Source organism: Heterocephalus glaber, unplaced genomic scaffold (genome assembly GCF_053883595.1).
Source record: "Heterocephalus glaber isolate CG9 unplaced genomic scaffold, H.glaber_assembly_v1.0 deba00001538, whole genome shotgun sequence".
Lineage (NCBI taxonomy): Eukaryota > Metazoa > Chordata > Mammalia > Rodentia > Bathyergidae > Heterocephalus > Heterocephalus glaber.
The window spans coordinates 23,471,101-23,490,652 of record NW_028258333.1 but is presented as its reverse complement, the minus strand read 5'-3'; the positions used below and the strand labels follow the sequence as shown (position 1 = coordinate 23,490,652).

At 38.6% G+C, this 19,552-nt stretch overlaps 1 protein-coding gene across 7 annotated transcripts in view; it reads left to right on the top strand.

Annotated features, from left to right (window-relative positions):
• Window positions 1-18,921, top strand: part of Cplane1 (ciliogenesis and planar polarity effector complex subunit 1) — a 111,128-nt gene extending 92,207 nt beyond the window's left edge. The window contains exons 45-54 of one of the 7 annotated variants that reach the window (XR_015442240.1): window positions 1,426-1,590; window positions 4,279-4,309; window positions 4,969-5,100; window positions 8,145-8,310; window positions 10,441-10,499; window positions 10,937-11,104; window positions 12,592-12,716; window positions 15,957-16,046; window positions 17,633-17,811; window positions 18,196-18,921. Coding sequence is in view for 2 of the 7 variants with exons in the window: in XM_087189303.1 (XP_087045429.1) it covers window positions 1,426-1,590; window positions 4,279-4,309; window positions 4,969-5,100; window positions 8,145-8,310; window positions 10,441-10,499; window positions 10,937-11,101; window positions 12,592-12,716; window positions 15,957-16,046; window positions 17,633-17,811; window positions 18,196-18,369 (1,286 nt within the window). In the remaining 5 variants the exon portion in view is untranslated. Of the gene's footprint in view, window positions 1-1,425; window positions 1,591-4,278; window positions 4,310-4,968; window positions 5,101-8,144; window positions 8,311-10,105; window positions 10,199-10,440; window positions 10,500-10,936; window positions 11,105-12,591; window positions 12,717-15,956; window positions 16,047-17,385; window positions 17,812-18,195 lie in introns of those variants that run through there. The other 6 variants (XM_087189303.1, XR_015442239.1, XM_087189304.1 and 3 more) reach the window with 6 other exon arrangements.
• Window positions 18,922-19,552: the final 631 nt, after the last annotated feature.

The following is a 19,552-nucleotide window of genomic DNA, read 5'->3' as shown; positions in this document are numbered from 1 at the left end:
TTGCTTCTTTTGCATCCACTTTAAGGACTGAGATTCCTTCTCCTTTCCTTTATAAGTTCTTCACCTACAGTCTGTGAGTGGTCACTTCTCTCTGTCTTTGAAAATAGCTTTAATTTTACTATAATTTTTTAGTGAAAGTTTATAGAGTATGTAATTCTAGGGTTCTAAGTCTAGGATTTCCTTTAGTATTTTAAAGATATTATTCCATTATTTACGGACATTTCTAACCACTCTTAACATATAGCCCACACTGCCTATGTGCTGTAGTCTAATTGGTATTCTTTTATCTCTCTTTAAAGTTTGATCTTCACTTCTTATTTTGCTTCTTTGATACAGTGTGTCTAGATGTGTATTTCTTTTTATTTATCTTCTATTGAAGTAGAAATGGTTCTTCTGTTTGAAGGTTTAACATTGGGAATTTTTCATCCATTATCTTTTAGAGTATTGCTTCTACCCCATTCTAAAAACACCATTTGAGGTATGTTGGGCCTGCTCACTCTTACTTCTTTTAACCAGTCATTCATAATTTCTGCCTCTTTATCTCTCAATTATCTATTTGTGGTAATTTCTTCAGATCATTTACTAATTTTTTTCCTGCTGTCTCTTCTTTGCTGTCTTTTTTATTCATTATGATTTTAATTTTGGTGACTACATTTTTGGGGTGTTTTTGTTTTTGTTTTTTTTCGGTTTTTTGAGACAGGGTCTTGCTTTGTAGTTCAGGCTGGGCCCTGAACTCACTATGTAGCCCAGGCTAGCCTTGAATTCTCAGCGATCCTCCTGCCTCTGCCTCTTGCCTGTTCTTGGATTACAGGTGTGCACCACCATATCTGGCTAATGGCTACATTTTTACTACCTAGAAGTTCTTTCCTTTTCAAATCTGCCCATCCTGATCTTACATTATCGTTTCTATACTTTCTTAAAAGTTGTTTTTCTTTTTTTCACTATGAGAGTTTTCATTTGAAATTTCAAAACAAATTAGTTCATTATACCGTAGAAAAGTGTCAGAAAAATATACTACAAACTCTTTCTGGATTTTTTTGGTGGGGTTTTTTGTGTTTTGTTTTGTTTGTTTGTTTCCCTGGTACCAGGGATCAAACTCAGGATCTTGCACTTTCGAGGCAGGTGAGGTGTCACTGAGCTAAATCCCTGGCCCTTGTTTTTGTTTTTGTGTGACAGGGTCTCCCTGTGTCATTCAGGCTGGCCTTGAACTCACTATGCAGCCCAGGCTGGCATCAAACTTGCAGCGATCCTCTGCCTCAGTTTCCTGAGTGCTGGGATTACAGGCGTGCGCCACTCATGTCCAGTATTGTTGCAAACTTCTAATATATCTGTATTGTCATGTGGAAATGTTAGCAATTGTTACAGTTTTTTTCCTCAATTGTATTTCACCGTTTTCTTTTAATTGTAATATATGCTCTGGATTAGTGCATTTCCCGACTCACATGGATGAGGAAGAGCAAACTGACAAAAAGGAGACTTCAGAAGCTGAATTTTCAGTAACAGAAAATCATTCTAGTCAGAAACCCCACGTGTTCCCTTCTGCCAATTCAGCTGTCAGCATTTCCAGTGACCAGAATGTTATTTCTCCTGGTATTGTTCTGCAGATGTTTTTCATGTATACACATTCTTATTTTCCATTATTATTTTACTGAGCTGTATCTTTTGGTAATATACTTATGAAGGATTTGTGAAATCATTTTGTAATATTTATTTCGGGAGCGGGAGTTAAAACTTGTGCCATTCACAGGAAAAATTTCATAAAATATACTTCAGCTACACATTATATATCTGTGTAACATCTTAATACTAAATATATAGCATCTGGAATTACTATGTTTGATCTTTATAAAAACTGAGACATTCAAACCCTGCCAGTTATCAGAAAATTTGAATTTAACTTGAAAACAAAATAGATTTATTGAGCTTCTGTCATAGGTGAAACATCACTGTTTGTTTGTGTAGACCCTTGTTTAACCCTGACCTGTGAAGAAGATATAATTATTATTCCTGTATTTCAGTTGAGAGTATTGAAACTTAGGTTTAGTTGGTAAGTGACAATTAAAAGTAGCATTCTTTAGTCCTACTAAATACAGGTTTGTCATATGAATAATAGGGTACACTATTTACCACGTAACACATATAAAAGTAAATAAATTAAAATGTTTTTGTCTAAGAGTCAATGTATGATTCCAAACTTAGAAATCATATTCTTATAAAATGAAGATATTTAGTTCACCTAATGGGTGTTTTCTTTAAAGTTGGCAATTTAGAAAAATGTGTTGTCTTTTCCTTTCTTTAATGATCAAAAATAGCTTAGATTTTCTTTTTTTTTTTAATTTTTTTTATTTTGGTACCGGGAATCAAACTCAGGTCCTTGTGCTTGCGCAGCAGGCGGCGAAACCACTGAGCTAAATCCCCGGCCCCTAGATTTTCTTCTTTTGCAATGAACTTCCATTTCTTAGCACATTTCTCTGGATATTCTTAGTGGCAAATAATTTATTCACTGAGGATAGATTTAATTTTTGGTAGCAGCCATAAGATATTCAGAAGCTCCTCTGATACATGAAGTAAATAACAGGCTGAGTGTCAATGTTTGGAATTAAAAGTAAGGAATCAGAGTTATCAAAGAATAAAACCGATCAATTGCGTTTAATAAATCATCTATGTAGGCAGTCACAAAAGAAGAGTTCCAAAACTGGTTTGAAAATGAAATAATATACTCTCCCTGTGTAACTACTTTTAAAGGAATTTTTAAAAATATAACATTTCCTGCTTTTTGATGAAAGAGGACTATTTCATTTCTCTTTTTTTTTGGTACTGGGGATCAAACTCAGGACCTTATGCTTTCGAGGCAGACAGCGGCACCACTGAGCTAAATCCCCAGCCCTATTTTATTTCTTACTAATCACATTTTTTAATTTGATTAATCTGTACTCTCATCATTGTCATCTTTTTCTTTCAGTAGTTAAGGCCTTCCTTCCTGCCTGCTTTCCTTTCTTTTTTCTTTTTTTTTTTTTTGAGATAGGGTCTCCCTGTGTAGTTCAGGCTGGCCTCAGACTCAAGTGCTGGGATTACAGATGTGTACCACAATGCCCAGCTAGAGGCTTAACAATAATTAAATTGAGAAAGATCTTTGTCAGGGACCAAAGGCCCTAAACTCTATCTTGTAAGATGCCCTTGTTACCAAAGTTCTGCAAAAAGATGTTCTCTTTTAGTAGTAGTGATTTAGAAGTATTAAACTTGACTAGGTTTGACAAGGTTTGCCCAGGTTTGTAGATACTGTGGCGATGAGCTTGTGGGCATGGCTTCCTAAGACCAGAAGGAAGAGTAACTATGTTTAGTGACTAAAACTTCAACCTTTAACCTGAGTGGTCATCATGTCTGTGACAAATCTCACCCACTTCTCTCATCAGCTCAGATGGTACTAGAAGGAATCCTTCAAGCTGCCTTCATAAATAGGCCATGAGAGTCACTCAAAGTGTCTTCTTAATGGTCACTCTCTTAGGAGAAGTATCTTTTCTCCTAAGCAAAGAGCTAGCAGTTGTGTTATTATAGTTGCTATAATCTTAGATGTATGTGAAGTATTTCCCTCCTGGCTAAATTTATTTAATTGCTGTTAAGAACTTGAATACGCTCAGACTCTTAAGAACAAAGATAAAATCCTTGTAAATAGATAGGAAAAAGCAGGCAGGAGGCACCAAGTATCAACCAGCAGCACCAAGCCTCCCTTTCCCTTTTATTCCATCCAGGATATAAGCCTTTGGGTGGTGCCGCTCATACCCAGAGGATGGCTTCCATTATCCACAACCAGAACTATGGTAAACAAGTTAGTGGACTAATCCAGTACCACACATCCTTAATCCACACAACTCTGAAAAGCCCCCACCTAGGGGCCAAGGGTTTAGCTCAGTGGTTTTGCCACCTGCTTGCACAAGTGCAAGGATCGGAGTTCGATCCCCGGGACCAAAAAAAAAAAGGAAAAGCCCCACCTACGACCAACCACATGATGCTTTGGGGGGACATCTAGGTATGCCATAACACTATCTTCTAAGCAAAGAAGAGCTGTGCTTCTTAAATGTATTTTATAGAGTATACAGGATAGAAATATATTTAGATAGAAATATATAAGAGCAGGCTAAATATGATATACATGTGTACCTTTAAACCAATTGGGAGGTTTTTAAATATTTCAGTTTCTGGTTATATAATTTCTAAATTTGATTAATAATTGAAAGTTAAAATACTGACTTAAATTTTTATTAATATTTTGCTTTTAAGGTATGAATAACAATGATGAATTATTTGAGAGGTAAATATTTTAAGAATTGATTCATTAGTTTACTTAAATTTGGACATAAGTGTATGTTCTGGAGACTTTGTTCCTATGAATATGAACTTTTATATTACACATATGTTTGTAGTTTAAAGGAATATATTAAATTTCCACTGGGAATGTAGTGTTTTAAGAAACTAAAAAGTATTGTATTGTATCCGTTGCTATTGTAACATAGATAATTACAGTGCTATAGACTACATTTGCTACATTTTGTTTTACTAAATATTCATTAAATTTCAGCAAATAAGACTCACACAGGTCTTCTCATAGACCTAAAGGTTTTTTTAAAGCACCTATGAAGTCATCAATTACAGTGGACCTTCAAGTTACAACTGGTCTGACATACGAATAACTTGGGTTAATTAAGTTAATGCCTCTTGTTATCTAGAGTGTACCCAGGTAAAACATCCAGATCTCAGCTCTATTGACTTAGTTATAAAAGTCAAGGGCCCACTGTATTGATGAGTATGCTTTTCCTCTGAGAGATAACAAAATTATAGAAATAGAGTAGACGCATGTTTACCATTTTCAAATCTGTGCTCTTAAAGGCCTAGTTTTGCATGTTTGATTTTGCCGAATGTAATTAGGTCATAGATGGTGACTTAATTCTCAAATTACATGTGTAATTGAAGTGTTTCAGTAGATCCACTCCAGATGACTGGACTGACTGATATTGCAGACATTATTGATGACCTCATAACTAACTGTGGTGTTTCCAGTGAAGAGCTTGGCTTAACAGAACAACAGGCTAGGAGCATCTCCAGGTAATCATTGAAGATATTTCATTTCACTTCATTATTTGAAGGATGGAACCTCTGGCCTTATGAATGCTAAGCACATGCTCCACCACTGAGCTGCACCCTTAGCTACTGAATAATTCACTTTAACCCACTTAAAATGTTTCTAGTTCAAGAATGTTTAAAATTGGCCACATTTTAGTGTAATTTTTATGAAACAAATGTGAAGCTTCTCAATAGGATATGGCTGGCTTATTTAGCTAATATAGCATATCTGTGAGCTTTCCCCCTGTAAGTACAACATACAGTTAACTCTGTTGCTTATTAGAAGTAATGAATATTTTAGCTCATGGTAAAATAAATAAAAAATAATAAATAAATAAATAAACAAATAAATAAGGGTCGGGGATTTAGCTCAGTGGCTCTGTGCCTACCTTGCAAGTGCAAGGTCCAGAGTTTGATCCCTGGTACCCCCCAAAAAATTTTTTTTTAGCTCATGGTACTTTATCCTAAATATTTACCCTTAGGATATATTTATTCATTTATTTATTTAGGTACCAAGGACCGAACTCGGGTCCTTGCGCTTGCGGGTAGGCAACAGAACCACTGAGCTAAATCCCCGGCCCTAGGATATATTTTTAATAGCCTTGGTGTGGACCATTACATTAAAATTTTTCTCTTTACAACTCTTCCTGTATAGAGAGAATGCAGGCTGACTCTTCTAATCATACTTCCCTGAAATTTATCTACCTCTTGGTTTGCTTATATAAAATAATCAACCTACGGGATTTATCTATTTCCTACTTCAGTTGTACTTACTACTGCCTCAGTGAAAATGCAGTGTACTATAATTAGTTACAGGGCCATTACCTGAAAATACTGCACCAAGAAAAGTCAAAAGAAAGACTATTTCTATTAATTTAGTGGAACTATCTGCTGTGTTATGACCTTGTCTTAAGGCCATGTAAATCCTAACTTTCTAAACTAGTACGCTTAGTTAACTCCTAGTTGTTCTTTTTTTTCCCTGAAGTTAATGATTGTGTTATAAATATTTCACCAGTAGTCTATGAAATGTCAAGAATTAGAATAAAAATAAAATTTGGTTTCTGCTCTTGAATGGAGATAAACTGTTAATACCAAGTTATATGAGTGTGCTATGAGAAGAAAGCCAGAGAAGGCAGCTTCACTGGTTCAGAAATTTGATCTGTATCACAAAGGATCAAGAAAAATTCTAGTCTGTTAATGGCTGCTAACTGAAAGGAACGATATTCCAGGCAGAGTATCCTGTGCAGTGTTACAGTGATGGTGAGGGCAGGATTTAGATGTGGCTAGAGTTTGTGCATGGACGGGAGAGTCTGGGGACCAGGGGCACTTGCTGAGTTCGCCTCATTGGTCGACAACAGGGGAGTCAGCAAAGGCTCTCAGCCTGAACTGGGCATCAGTAAGAAGACTTTACTTCCGGAGTCTGGGGATGAGGTACTCCTGTGGAGAGTGCAGGTCACAGGGCCAAGAAAACACTGCAGTCTGTCAGAAGGTGAGAGTGATAGATTTTTTTGGATGACTGAATTGATGGTGATTTCTTTAGCAAGTTGAAGAATATGGTTTAAGATACAAGGTACCAGGAGAGTATTCAGTTGGTAATACATCAGCTTTAAGTCCTTTGAGAAGCTGATGCCAGGATGTGATTTAGATGAACAAGAGATTTATTTAGAGAAATACCTGTGAAGGGAAAGGGAGGGAGCCATACAAGATGGGGACCAGCTATCAGACTGCGGTCCTGATGTGGATCTGACTTTGTGCTGGGAGATCCCCAAGATCACTGCTAGGGGCAGCATTGTGCTAGGAGGGCTCACAAAATGTGGCATATACTGTAGTCATGTTTATGGCCATAATTTATTCCACCAAAAGGATTCAAAGCAAAATCAGCAAATGGGGGCCGGGGATTTAGCTCAGTGGTTTCGGCGCCTGCTGTGAAAGCGCAAGGTCCTGAGTTTGATCCCCAGTACCAAAAACAAACAAACAAAATCAGCAAAGGGAAAAGGTTCACTGGGATAAGTTCCAGGGGAAACTAGGCACAGGGTTCCCAGAATAGAAGGACACACCCAACTTTTAGTAACAAGTTGTGACAACACATGTGAAATGTCCACCAGGCAAGCATATTAGATTCTTGGTGGTTTTATTGAGGTACTTCCTGGCATGTTCTACGATCCAGACTCTGAGAACGACAGTAAGTGTTCAGAATAAAGCACACTGTGTGTGTCTGTGACCCATCTGACATGGTGTCTTCTTCACACTCTGGTTGAGCGTCTGCCCCCAGGGCCCATCTCCAAGCACCCATTTTCCCAGTTTACCAGTAGTGCCACTTGCATTAGTTTGGACCCCCGAGAAGCAGAAGCCAAGATGAGATTGATGGGCAGGAGATTTGTTGGGCACATGGCTGTGAGAAAAAAAGGAAGCAAAGAGGGAGACAGGGTCTCAGAATGCAGCATAGCTCTAAGAACATTTCATCCAGGTTGATGATAAGGCCTCAAGCCAGTATCATCCACAGAGTTTGCAGAAATAGGCCAGTCACAGCATTCCTGCCTGGTTAGTCATTAACTCAGCCGGTCGGAGGGAAGTGTGACATGGGTCTAAAGGTGGGGGTAGAGCCAGAACAGCTCAGAAGTCACCTGTGTGTGTAAGTTTTTGGAGTGATTGAGATAGTCCATGGAGTAGATCATAAATAAGCAAGTTCAAAACAGACCATATTAATACTTGAAGTCATGAACAGAAAAGGGAACCAATGTACGAGGCTGTATAGTGTTTTAAGAGTTAAGAAAAGGTAAAAAAGGTAAGAGTTTAAAGAGGGAAAGAATTTGAAGCAAATTTTGCAGAGAACTTGTTAGTGGCCCTTCTGAGACCATTTTCTTTGGAGTTCAGGGAACAGATGGGGAGCAAATTGACTAGAGAGTATAAGTGTATTCACCTTTCAAGATGGGACAAAATCTTTCCAAATAAATAGTTTTAGTTCTGATACTTATCTGCATCACAAATTTAAAAGCAAATGATGCCGTACATGTTAAATTTTTCAGGATTCCACGTTCTTCTGGCAGATGTCCACAAAGAACTGAGAAAGAGAGAAGAGAAATTCGAGTTTGGATGAAAAGAAAAAGAAAAGAAAGAATGGCAGAATATTTAAATCAGCTGGCAGAAAAGAGAGGGCAAGAACACAGTCCTTTCTGCCCCAGAGGCAATCCAGTAAGTCTGTGGTGTCCTGGGGGATGGAATTGTCATGGGCTATGTATAATTTTTCCTGGCCAGTACTCAGGAAAAGTTTAACATAACTTGAATGCCTTTTTTATTGGAAGATGGAACAGTCACCATTTTTTGTAAGTCAGGAAAGGTTAAGAAATCATCTTAACCATGTAGCAGGATATTGTGCACACTGTCTTTACGGAAGGATCTTAAATTTCTTGTTTCCCTCTGGCTAATTCTGGTTGTAGCATTTTAACCAAATAAGGAGGTTGAGAGATTGAGAGACCAGTTATTTAATTTTCAATGAGAGTCAGTGGCAAAATGAATGAACACCTGACTGTGTGTCTAATAAAAACATTTTTAAAACTTGATTTTCTGTCTATAAGATACCTGCACCCTCTTACTTTGTAATCTGAAATAAAGTGAAATATAATGGTACTTGATTTTTAAAGCATTTGTAGGAGAACATTCTATAAGTGAATTTTCCAGGTAAGGTTGTCCTGTTTAAGCTCCACATGATGCAGTAGGTGAACTTTTATTTAAAATATGTAATTTACAGGGCTGGGGATTTAGCTCAGTGGTTTCGCCACCTGCCTCGCAAGCACAAGGTCCTGAGTTCAATCTCCGGTACCAAAAAATAAATAAATAAATAAAATGTGTAATTTACTTAAAACGGTCTTGCAAAAGAGCGTGTTGGTGTTAACATTTTTTGATAACCTCAGCAGACAAGATAGGGACCCTCAGAACTACCTGAGGTACATGAGCAGAATGTTAAAGTGTGTTTATGTGCCCGCCCGTATGCATGTGTGTGAATGAGTGTGTGTTCCCCTGGCCCATGAGGGGTGAGGTCTAATACTACCTTCCCTGTCAGCCAAGTGAATACCCAAGATGGTTAGAATTGTGTCCAAATTTAAAATAAGTTAACAAGGTCATAAGAGCTTTTTGGTTCATAGGCCCTGTGATATGTCATGCTCAATATCATAAATACTTGTTTCTTTATTTTTAGCATCTACTGGGGTGAAGGTTTGGGATTAATGAGGGGTTAATGTGATTAAAATGTTCACTTGAATTTCTTTGAAATCAGCAAGATCTTTAGTTTGTTGCAGACTATTTCTCTTTAGCACCTTCAGAAAGTGAATTTACTTTTGGATGCCCCTTTTTACAAACATAATTATGTATGAAAAGACGCATGCAACTCAGAACAGTAATTCCCTCCTCCCTCCCTCCCTGCCTTTCTTCCTTCCTTCTTTTCTTTCTGTTTTTTGTTGTGGTGAAGGAGGTTAAACCGAAGGCCTTGAACTTGTAAGGCAAGTGCTCTGTCACTGAGCTACATCTCCAGCCCTACAACAGTAATTCTTTTTTTTTTTGTACCGGGGATTGAACTCAGGACCTTGTGCTTGCAAGGCAGGCAGGCGGCAACACCACTGAGCTAAATCCCCAGCCCCAACAGTAATTCTTAATGTTCCACAAATAATTGACATTTGTTAGTTTTCCTTCCTGGTACATATAATTTGAAATACAGTTGTACCTCAGTTCACGAACTTAATTTATTCTACAGTTCTGGAAAAGATGGCCATGTCGTGTTTGTTACCTGATGCAGAGTTTGAAAACAAAACAAAAAGAAAATTTTGCTAAATGCTTCTGTTTGCGAACCAAATTATTTGCAAATAAAAGCATTTATGAACCAAGGTACCACTCACTGAATTTACAAGTCACAGTGAACTCACTACAATAGGCTTTTGGTAAACATTTTACAGTATTAAAATGATTATTTTAAATGTTATTTCTGCTTTTTCAGCCAAGATGTTAATGGGATTAATCACATGATTGTTTACAAGCTTTAGATGTCTTCATCCCTGAAAATGTTATTTTCCATTTTATGTGCAGCTTAGTAAGTTTCTCCCCTTTTAACATAATATATTAACTACTAAAATACATTTTATATTTCATTTATTAACTTGTATATTACGTTAATTGTGTGATTTAATTAACATTTTCATATTTTGTATAAACATAGAAAGCTTTATCAAATATGACACTGTTTTATACTATTTCCTAAATAATTGAATTGTATCTAATGGTTTAATTATTTGGACTGAACAGTAATGAATTAACTAGATATTTCTTTTGCAGTTTTACATGACTTCAAGGGAAATCAGGCTGCAACAGAAGATGAAGCAAGAAAAAGACAGGTAAGCTCGGTAGCTGTGCCTTGGGCATTCTCTCTACCTCTCTCGCCCTGGGCATAGACTGTGCCTTCAGAATTGCACTGTTTACAGCAGTTTCTCTGTTCAATAAACAGAAAATTATGGGAGATATTATTGTTAGCCTTTTTCAGAATTTGCTTAAAAATATTATTTGTGCCATCCAGTTTTTATGACCTATTTCTGCAGTTCTCCCTTTCCTAACCCAGGTAAGTATGTGCATTGGGGAAATACCCCAATGCCATACCATAGTCTTCTTTCACAATATACTATACTGCATAATGGTTTTCAGAAATCTGATGAACAAAAGGACTTAAAGAGCATTGAAAAAAGCAAAAGTACTGTGTCCACACCTCTAGAAATATGAAGTGAAAGTGACTGAATAAATTGATGTTTAATTATTTCATTAATTTCTTTTTCTAAAGATTGCTACTCTCTAACCACTATAGTCGGCGAATCTCACAAGCATACAGTCTGATGAATGAACTGCTGTCAGAGTCAGCACAATTCCCTGAAACTGCACAGAAACCATTGTCTAACAAACCCACCATTGCTCAGCATTGTGGACAGCACCGCTGCCCTTCTCCAAGGTGGTAAGACAAAGAAAGTTAGGCATGTCATTTGGCAAAATAATGACAGCCCTGATGAGGCTTTTGTGACCCAAGTTCGGTGTTTTGCGTCTACCTTGCTTACAGTTGTGATGACAAAATGAAGAAAAGACATAGCCCTATAATTATGAGGGCTTTATAAATTTATAAAATCAAGAAGGGAAAAGGCAAAATGGTATGGCATATCTGACTGTACTATAACAAAGCACTTCAGGACACCTGAAGTACAAAATTTTATATCTGTTCAGTCATTTTTTCTTCAGTGTCTGTCTTAGTTACTTTTCTCAATACTGAGACAAAATACCCAACACCCAAAGCTAAAGGAGGAGATTTTTTATTCCCGGTACCAAAAAAAAAAAAAAAAGGAAATGTTATTTTAGCTCAAAGTTTGTAGAGGTTTCAGTCCACAGTTGGCAGGCTCCAGGGTAGGGTGGCATGGCAGAGGGGAATGGTAGAGGAGAAACAGTCCATGGCAGGGCAGGCAGAGAGCAATAGCAGCAAACAGCAAAGTGAAGCAGGAAAAAGCCACCCTTTCCTTTTTATCTCATCCAGGCTACAAGCATTTTGGGTGGTGTTACCCACACCCCAAACTATGCTAAACCAATCAGTGGGCTAATTTAGTGATCAAGTGATCATGCACCCATAATCGAAGTTCTCAGCTTAGATACAGCCACCTCCAAAAAGCACCCACCTGTGAGCCCATGAGGTTTTGAGGGGACATGTAGATAAGCTATAACAATTTCTGTTAAGATTTGCTTCTATTATTTCCTCCTAACTACATCCTGTTTCTTCACCCGTGGTCTTCACTCTAGCAGAACAGTCAGCCCTTACCAATTGGCCATTTCTCCTGCTGCCCCCCGCCCTGCCCTGCCTCATCCACTTTTGGCACTGTTGTATATTTCACCTTAAATTAATGTTTGGATATAAGTCCATCAGGCAGAAGTAGTATCCAGTTGTACAGTTTCCTATAAATGGCAAACAAATAATGCACAGTTAGGTCTGTGGATGATCTATGTTATGAGCATGAATTGACCACATTTTGTTAAAAATTACCACCTTTAATAAAGTAAAGATTAGAATTATAAACATAATCACATAACTTATGAGGCTATAAGAAATGCTACCGATACCGATTCAGATATAATCAGTTCACCTGTGTGGCTGGTATGGCGTTTACTCAAAATACCAAAAGTTCCCTTTGAATCTTTTTCAGAATGAAGCAAGTGATTAAGTACATTTGAAATGGGTAGAGAGATAACTAAAAACAACCTTTGAAAAAATGAATTATTTGAGATATGAATGACAAATAATTATTTGTTGTGGGTTAGCAACATTAAATGTAATACTGAGGTATAGAATAAGCAGTGTTAAGTGAACATATTAATCTGGGCTATAATTTGGGCTTTTTGAAATACTAAATTTTATCACTATGACATTCTTGGGATATAATAATAGTGTAATTTCTGCTTCAGAGAGAATCAGCATGGGCACAATTTTCCAATAAATCGACCTGGAAAAGTCAGATATGTATCCAAATCAAGTTATACCCATACAAGGAAACCTCTTGGACAACCTCAGGGCTCACCTCAGCCACATGGTAAGGCTTAAAGCTCTTTGTGGGGTGGGGATTTTTATTAGTACATATTTGTCATGTGTAATGATCACATTCATCATAAGGAATTTATGCCTGTACATAATATGTCTTAATTCTTCTTTTTTCCCATTCTGCTCTCTTCCCTTCATCCTTTCTTCCCTTCCCCATTTAAAGCTCTTTTATCTAGTGTGATCACTACCTGTCCCTTCTTGTCTCTAATGTTGTGGTTTTATTAGTAAAAGCTACAAATCATAGTAAAAAAGGATTCTGATTTCAACAGAACGTAAGGGATTGGTGAAAGACTTTGCTATATCATGATACTGTTCTTTTGCTTTGAAATAAGGAAGGCCCTGTGAATATTTTTTAACTAATTGCCTTTTTGTAATGGAATTTGAACAGGAATTAGTTGTAAGTTATTGGGGAATCTTCCTCTTTTTTTGTGTCTGATAAAGATGTAGGCATCCTTTTCCACATTTGAAGATTTATCTGTTATTTATAGCTGGCTCTTCTTTTTTTTTGATACTGGGGATCAAACTCAAGACCTTGCACTTATGCAGCAGGTGCGAGAACCACTGAGCTAAATCCCCAGCCCTATTGCTAGCTTTTCTTAATTAATTTTACTCTGCTTGGGTTCTGATTACTATAGTAGAACACAGGTGTAGAATGCCTGTACACTAAAATGTACAACAGTAGATAATAATGTACTAAAAATGTATAATGTTGAAAATTCTAGTAACTGGGCCAGGGATTTAGCTCAGTGGTTCTGGTGCCTGCCTCACAATCACAAGGTACCGAGTTCAATCCCCAGTACCAAAAAAAAAAAAGAAAGAAAAATTCTAGTAACTAACTTACGTGCCAAGTTCTGTTTATGCTCTTAATTACAACTCTGTGACATGGATACTATTATGTTCTCATTTTAAAGATGAGGAAACCAAGACAGAGAAAGGTTACATAACAACTGCTCAGAAGTGGTAAAGCAAAAATTTAATCCCAGTCTGGGTCTAGAATCTATACACTTTAGAACCTATACCTCAGTATGCTGACTCAGGGCCAGGGAATTAGCTCAGTGGTTCTGCCGCCTGCCTTGCAAGCACAAGGACCCGAGTTCAATCCCTGGTACCCAAAAACAAAGAATGATATGCTAACTCAATTCAGAATATAGAAATTCCCTAAATTCCAATCCTTTTGATAAAATTTAACTGTTGCTTTTGTTGTTGTTGTTGTTGTTCCAGGGATCGAACTCGGGACCTTGTGCTTGGGAGGCAGGTGGCCCCACCACTGAGCTAAATCCCTGGCCCTAACTCTTGACAATCTTTTGATTGTCAAATTTCAGCAAGAAAATACTACTCTTTTTAAACTAGAATTTCAAAATAATGAACCATGCTCTCTTTAAACAATTTTTTTTCACATGATATATTTGCCAAAATTAAATAAAGAAATTCCCCCACATTGGCCAAGTTTTAAAGCCCTGAATCTTGGTTTCGTAATAACTGATGAGAAAGTCTTGGATTACATGGAAGTGTGTCTCCCTCTTGTGTCTGTCCCATGGCCAGGCCTTAGTCGTCACCTTGCACTCTGCCTGCGGCTGCCTGAGCCACCCTCTGCCTGTCCCCCTGCTCTCCTGGACCGTGTGGATGAGTGTGTTGCTGCAGCCCTGGAAGCCCACAGCCAGTCCAGACCTTCTGTCTGGCCTTCACGCCATCCTCCAACAGCTCTTGCAGCTTCCTCTGCCTCCTCTCCCCATGTCACCAGGGCTGCCTTACACTCATTTACCAACCAACCACACACCATGCTGCTGTACTCCCACTCTTAGGTGAAATTCTAGGATTTATGAATAAGTGTCATTTCTGTGTCTTTGAAGACATCCCTGATCTCAATTCTTTCGTTCTTTGAGCTTGATATATTCAGTTTTAAATTCACCATTGTCATTTCTGGGTTGAGGCTAATACATGTTTGTTGTGAAAACTAGAGATAAATGGTAACTAAAATAGTTATTTTTCTGTCCTGTGAGCCCTTATTCACATGTTTATACCCCTCTTGGAGCACAACAATGTCTTGTGTTCTAGTTGCTTGTAAACTTTTTGCACCCCCACTAGACTAAATTCCCACAGTATACCAACACTGTCTTCCTCATCCCTACATTACCCCCACATTGAACAAATTAAATACTTGAAAAATTGGATAAGTTGAAAAGATGACTTTTTGGCTTTTTTTGTCTCCAAATAGCTGTATATGAACAAATTATTGTTCAAGGATATTAATAGGTGGGTATTATAGCATTTATGCCACGTCAGACAACACTATCATGTGCCTGGCTATTATCTTACCTAACTTGTCACTTAGTTTCAAGAAAGGACTAGGTTTTTAGAGTCACCTAGACTTAGGTTCACACCCCAGCTCTGCTGCCTAATTTTTGCCCTTAGATATTCTTAGGTAATTACTTAAAACTTACCCCTCTTGGTGTGGTGGTGCATACCTCTAGTCCCCGCCACTGGGCAGGCTGAGGCAAGATGATCTCTTTCTTTTAGGAATTCAAGGCCAGCCTGGATAACATAGCAAGAGCCAGAATCTAAAAATGAATAAGTAAATAAAACCTACCTCAGAGAGTTGTTGAGGATTGTAAGCAAAACATTTTGCAATTGCTTGGAAAGATTAAATTTAAGACTTAATCAGGGGTGTAGCTTGGTGGTAGAACACTTGGCTAGCAAGGCTGCCACCCTCTGTTTGGTCCCCTGCACTGCAAAATGGACAGAAAGAAACCTTAATCATTCTCTTGGTGGAAATTAACTTGCATTTTATCTAGGTGTTTACCGCTAAACCTTGGGCTTAACTTGTCCCTGGCTTTCTCAGCTGCCAGAGATATTATCAAAATACATTTGCCATTTGAGAAGGGGCCACAGTTACATTCTAAGCACACCAAATCTCAAAGTAGAGCTCTTTGAGCCCTCTTCTTTTGTCTGCACTTTTATTTTGCTTTCTTGGTCCACGTCAAGCACCACTTACCAGGCTGTTACTCTGAGCAGGGTTTGGTGAGTGGATTCAGAGCTGATTGGAAGATTTAGTTTCTGTTCTCAAAGAACTTAGAGGATAAAACACGAAGAAGCATGGCTGCATGGACCGGATTTAGCTCAGTGGCTCTGCACCTGGCTCACAAGCATAAGGTCCTGAGTTCCGTCCCCAGTACCAAGAAAAGAAAAAAAAATGGCTACAGATGGGAGGCTAAACAGTCATGTCTGCTTCTAGGAACTGCCACTTTCACCATCCAGAAAAGAGTGGGTGGAACCAAAACAGCAGTAAGGAAAGCTGTACAGTCTCCAGTTACCATCCGGAAAGGTAAGGGATAAAGAAAGAATAGAAGGTTCTTACAGTTAATACTAAGTTTTGAACAATTATACATCACTATTGGAAGTTTCAAATACAGGTTTCAGAATGAAGAGTATGGTTTTTGTAGTACAGTACTTCAGAAAAGAGGCTTTGGAGTTAGCTTATCTGAAGTTCTAGTTAGTTCATTGCTGATTCTGTAACCTTGGGCAAATTTCTGACCCCATTTATGTCAGCTTCAGTTTTCTCACCTACAAAATACAAACTGTAACAGTGCAGATCTGCAGAATAACCTTGGTAAGTAACAACTACTGCATTATCGCCATTTTATAGCTGAGGACCCCAAGGCTTTGAGAAGAGACCTTCACATCTGCTTAGAACAATAAACATAATACAGCTATAGAACACTTAACTCCATGCCAGTAATGATGAGCCTCTTGGAGCTTTCAGTGATACAAACAGCCTGCTGCGGCATGCGTGCCACAGGTTCACCAGCACTGCTCTATCCCAAGCATGACTGCCCAGGGGGACCTGTGTTTACTTCCTGATTCACCTCAAGCCTTAGGTGTCTCTTTAGGAAATCACCTTGAAAGGGGGTAAAATGTGCTGTCGCGTTAGATGAGAACACTAAATGTGTTAGGTAGGCCAAGCTCTTCTGTGGCCTGATGGAGAGAAGCCCTGTTAATTGATGGGTTTGCTAAGCTGTTCTCAGGCACCAGTTAGGATGAAAGTTTCTTTTTAACAAATACTGATGTGTGTGGAAAGGAGGAAGAAGGTGATAAAGTGTTGTCACTGTGCTTACCCTGACACCTGGGCCCAAAGGCAAGTTCTGAGCGGAAGCCTGGGTGAAGATGCCTAAGGAAGCACCTGGGACGCGTCCACAACACTCATTATCTCCCCAGTTGTGTCTGAGGCCTCTCCTCCCTAGACTTTTCTATGCTAGAGATTAATCACTATTATTTTTCAGATCAAAAGAGGCGGCCAGAATTAAATTTATATCACATACTGACAGGACAAGAATTAGAACTCAATAGTGAAGCGAACCATACATATCCAGACCTTGTGATTCAAATACAGACATTCCTCATTTAACAACTGAGTTCTGTTTCTGCTACATACTAGATCGTTTAATGAACTAGTTGCTAAATTGGGAGTTGTAGAGCCAGATGTGGTGGTGCACACTGTAATCCCAGCACTTGGGAGGCTGAGGCAGAAAGATCGCCATGAGTTTGAGGCCAGCATAGGCTACATAGTGAGTTCAAGGCCAGTCTGAATTACATAGTGAGACCCTATCTCAAAGAAAACCTAAATAAATAAAAATGAGGAGCTATATATAGTATGTACATTACAGTACAGAAGTAGAAGCCACCATGATCCCGCACTGCCACTGATATTCCTGCAGCAAGTCTGAGCAGTGGGTCAAAAGTCCAAACAGCCTACACCAGTTGTAAATCTGAACAGTCATTAAACAGGTAAGTTGTTAAACAAGGAATATTTGTATTAGGTAAAAAGTGTCTGCCTTGGCTTTGACAGTAAATTCACAAGTGAATTACTGAATCAGTCAGCCCTAGTGTATGTTTTGTCCTTTCCTTTGAAAGGCTGTAATGCTCCAGGTAGCAGTCTGCAGCATACAAAAAACCACAGGCATGCTGGCCTTGCAGGCCCAACAAAGGAGGTGTGTATGGAGTATGAGAGAGAGGAGATGGTGGTGAGCCCTTGGACCTTACCTGAAGAAATCCACAAGATCCTCCATGAGAGTCACAATTCTCTTCCACGGGTAAAAGTTGCTCTGAACTTCAGTTTGTGTAATGATTGCTCTGTGTTCTTCATTGCTTGTTCTTGATTGTTAGGTGAGTTTGAGATACTAATTCCATTCTTTTGGCTTAGTACTCCAGCATTTGTTTTTCATAATTCTCCTTGGCTTTGTATCTTTTTAAATTAAAAACAACAGAAATAGAAAAGCAGATCATTGCACCAGAGCTGTCAAAGTCCATCCTCCCCACCCTTCAGATATGGTACCAGCACCTGTGCAAGTGATACTCAGCTCACTCTCAACCATGATGTGCTGAGGGACCACAGCCCGGGTTCCCTTCATATTTCCTTCAGCCCTTTGATGGCTGGCACCCTAGGACCATGACTGATTATCTTCTCAATTCCATAGGACTTGTCACCAACTGAAGAAGAGCTTGAGCCTCCTTTTGGGGTGGGTGGCACAGACAACGTGTCTGAGAGCACCGGCAGCATCCTCAGCAAGCTTGACTGGAATGCTATTGAAGACATGGTGGCTGGTGTGGAGGACAAGAGCCTGTCTGTCCAGTGGGCCCTTGACTTGTAAGACCTGGATATCAACCTGTGTCAAGGCACCAGCCAGCCCTTCCTTAATATGGTTCTGAAAGACTTGAAGGGAGCAATGTGAATTTACCACCTGCAGCCATATTATTATCTAGATCAGCCCTTTCAAAAGGGAAAATAAAATTTCTCAATCATTTTGTCTTCACAGGGAAAGGTTTGTTTAACTATACATGTATTATGTTTTTGCACTTGATTTGTCTTTGGCATAATTTTTGTTTTGTTTTGTTTTTTGAGACAGAGTGTCACTGTGTAGTTCACACTGATCTTGGACTCAAACCGATCCTCTTGCCTGGGCCTCCCCAGTGCTGGGATTACAGACATGTGCACCCATTACCCAGCTGTATCTTTGGCATAATTTTAAAAATAATAAATACTGGTGGGGGATTTAGCTCAGTGATTCCGGCCTGTGCCTCAAAAGCGCAAGGTCCTGAGTTCAATCCCTGGTACCAAAAATACTACTACTACTACTAATAATGAATACCTTTCAAGCCTAATTTGCATATAATAAAAATCTTATATCTTGCCTCCTCCTTTACTACCGTCTGTGTTTTGAGAAACATGATGAACCTGATAGGACAAAAATTCTCCTCTAATTGAGAAGAAAATCAGTCTCACCTGAGAAACTTGGAAATTAACTCTATTTTAAAATATACCCTTAAATTCACTTGTGCAGGGCTTGTGAAGAAGAATCAGCCACTTTATACTAATATTATTGGCAAACAACCACACCCATTAGTTTGGGTTGGGTACTGTCTATGGCCTTCTTTTTTTCTTTTTTTTTTTTTTTGGTACTGGGGATTGAACTCAGGACCTTGCACTTGCGAGGCAGGCTGTGGAACCACTGAGCTAAATCCCCGGCCCTTATACTAATATTAAATAAGCCAAGTTCCCTGTAGCCCAGAAGATCTCCCATCTTCTAACCTTTAACCTGATAGCATTTGGGGAAAAAAATAACGATGGATGCATTGGGTGGGAAAGATTGAGAATATGTTTCCTGACTCTAGAAGGTTCATCTTAACTTGGTAAAAACCATAACACAGAGTTCTGTTAGTTTCTGGGCCTGCACTCAAAACAATTTTTGAGATAATTTTTAAGGTGTACAACATGTTTTGATATGCCTTCCGTGAACAACATGATGTTTAATATATAATGAAGTAATTGGCTAA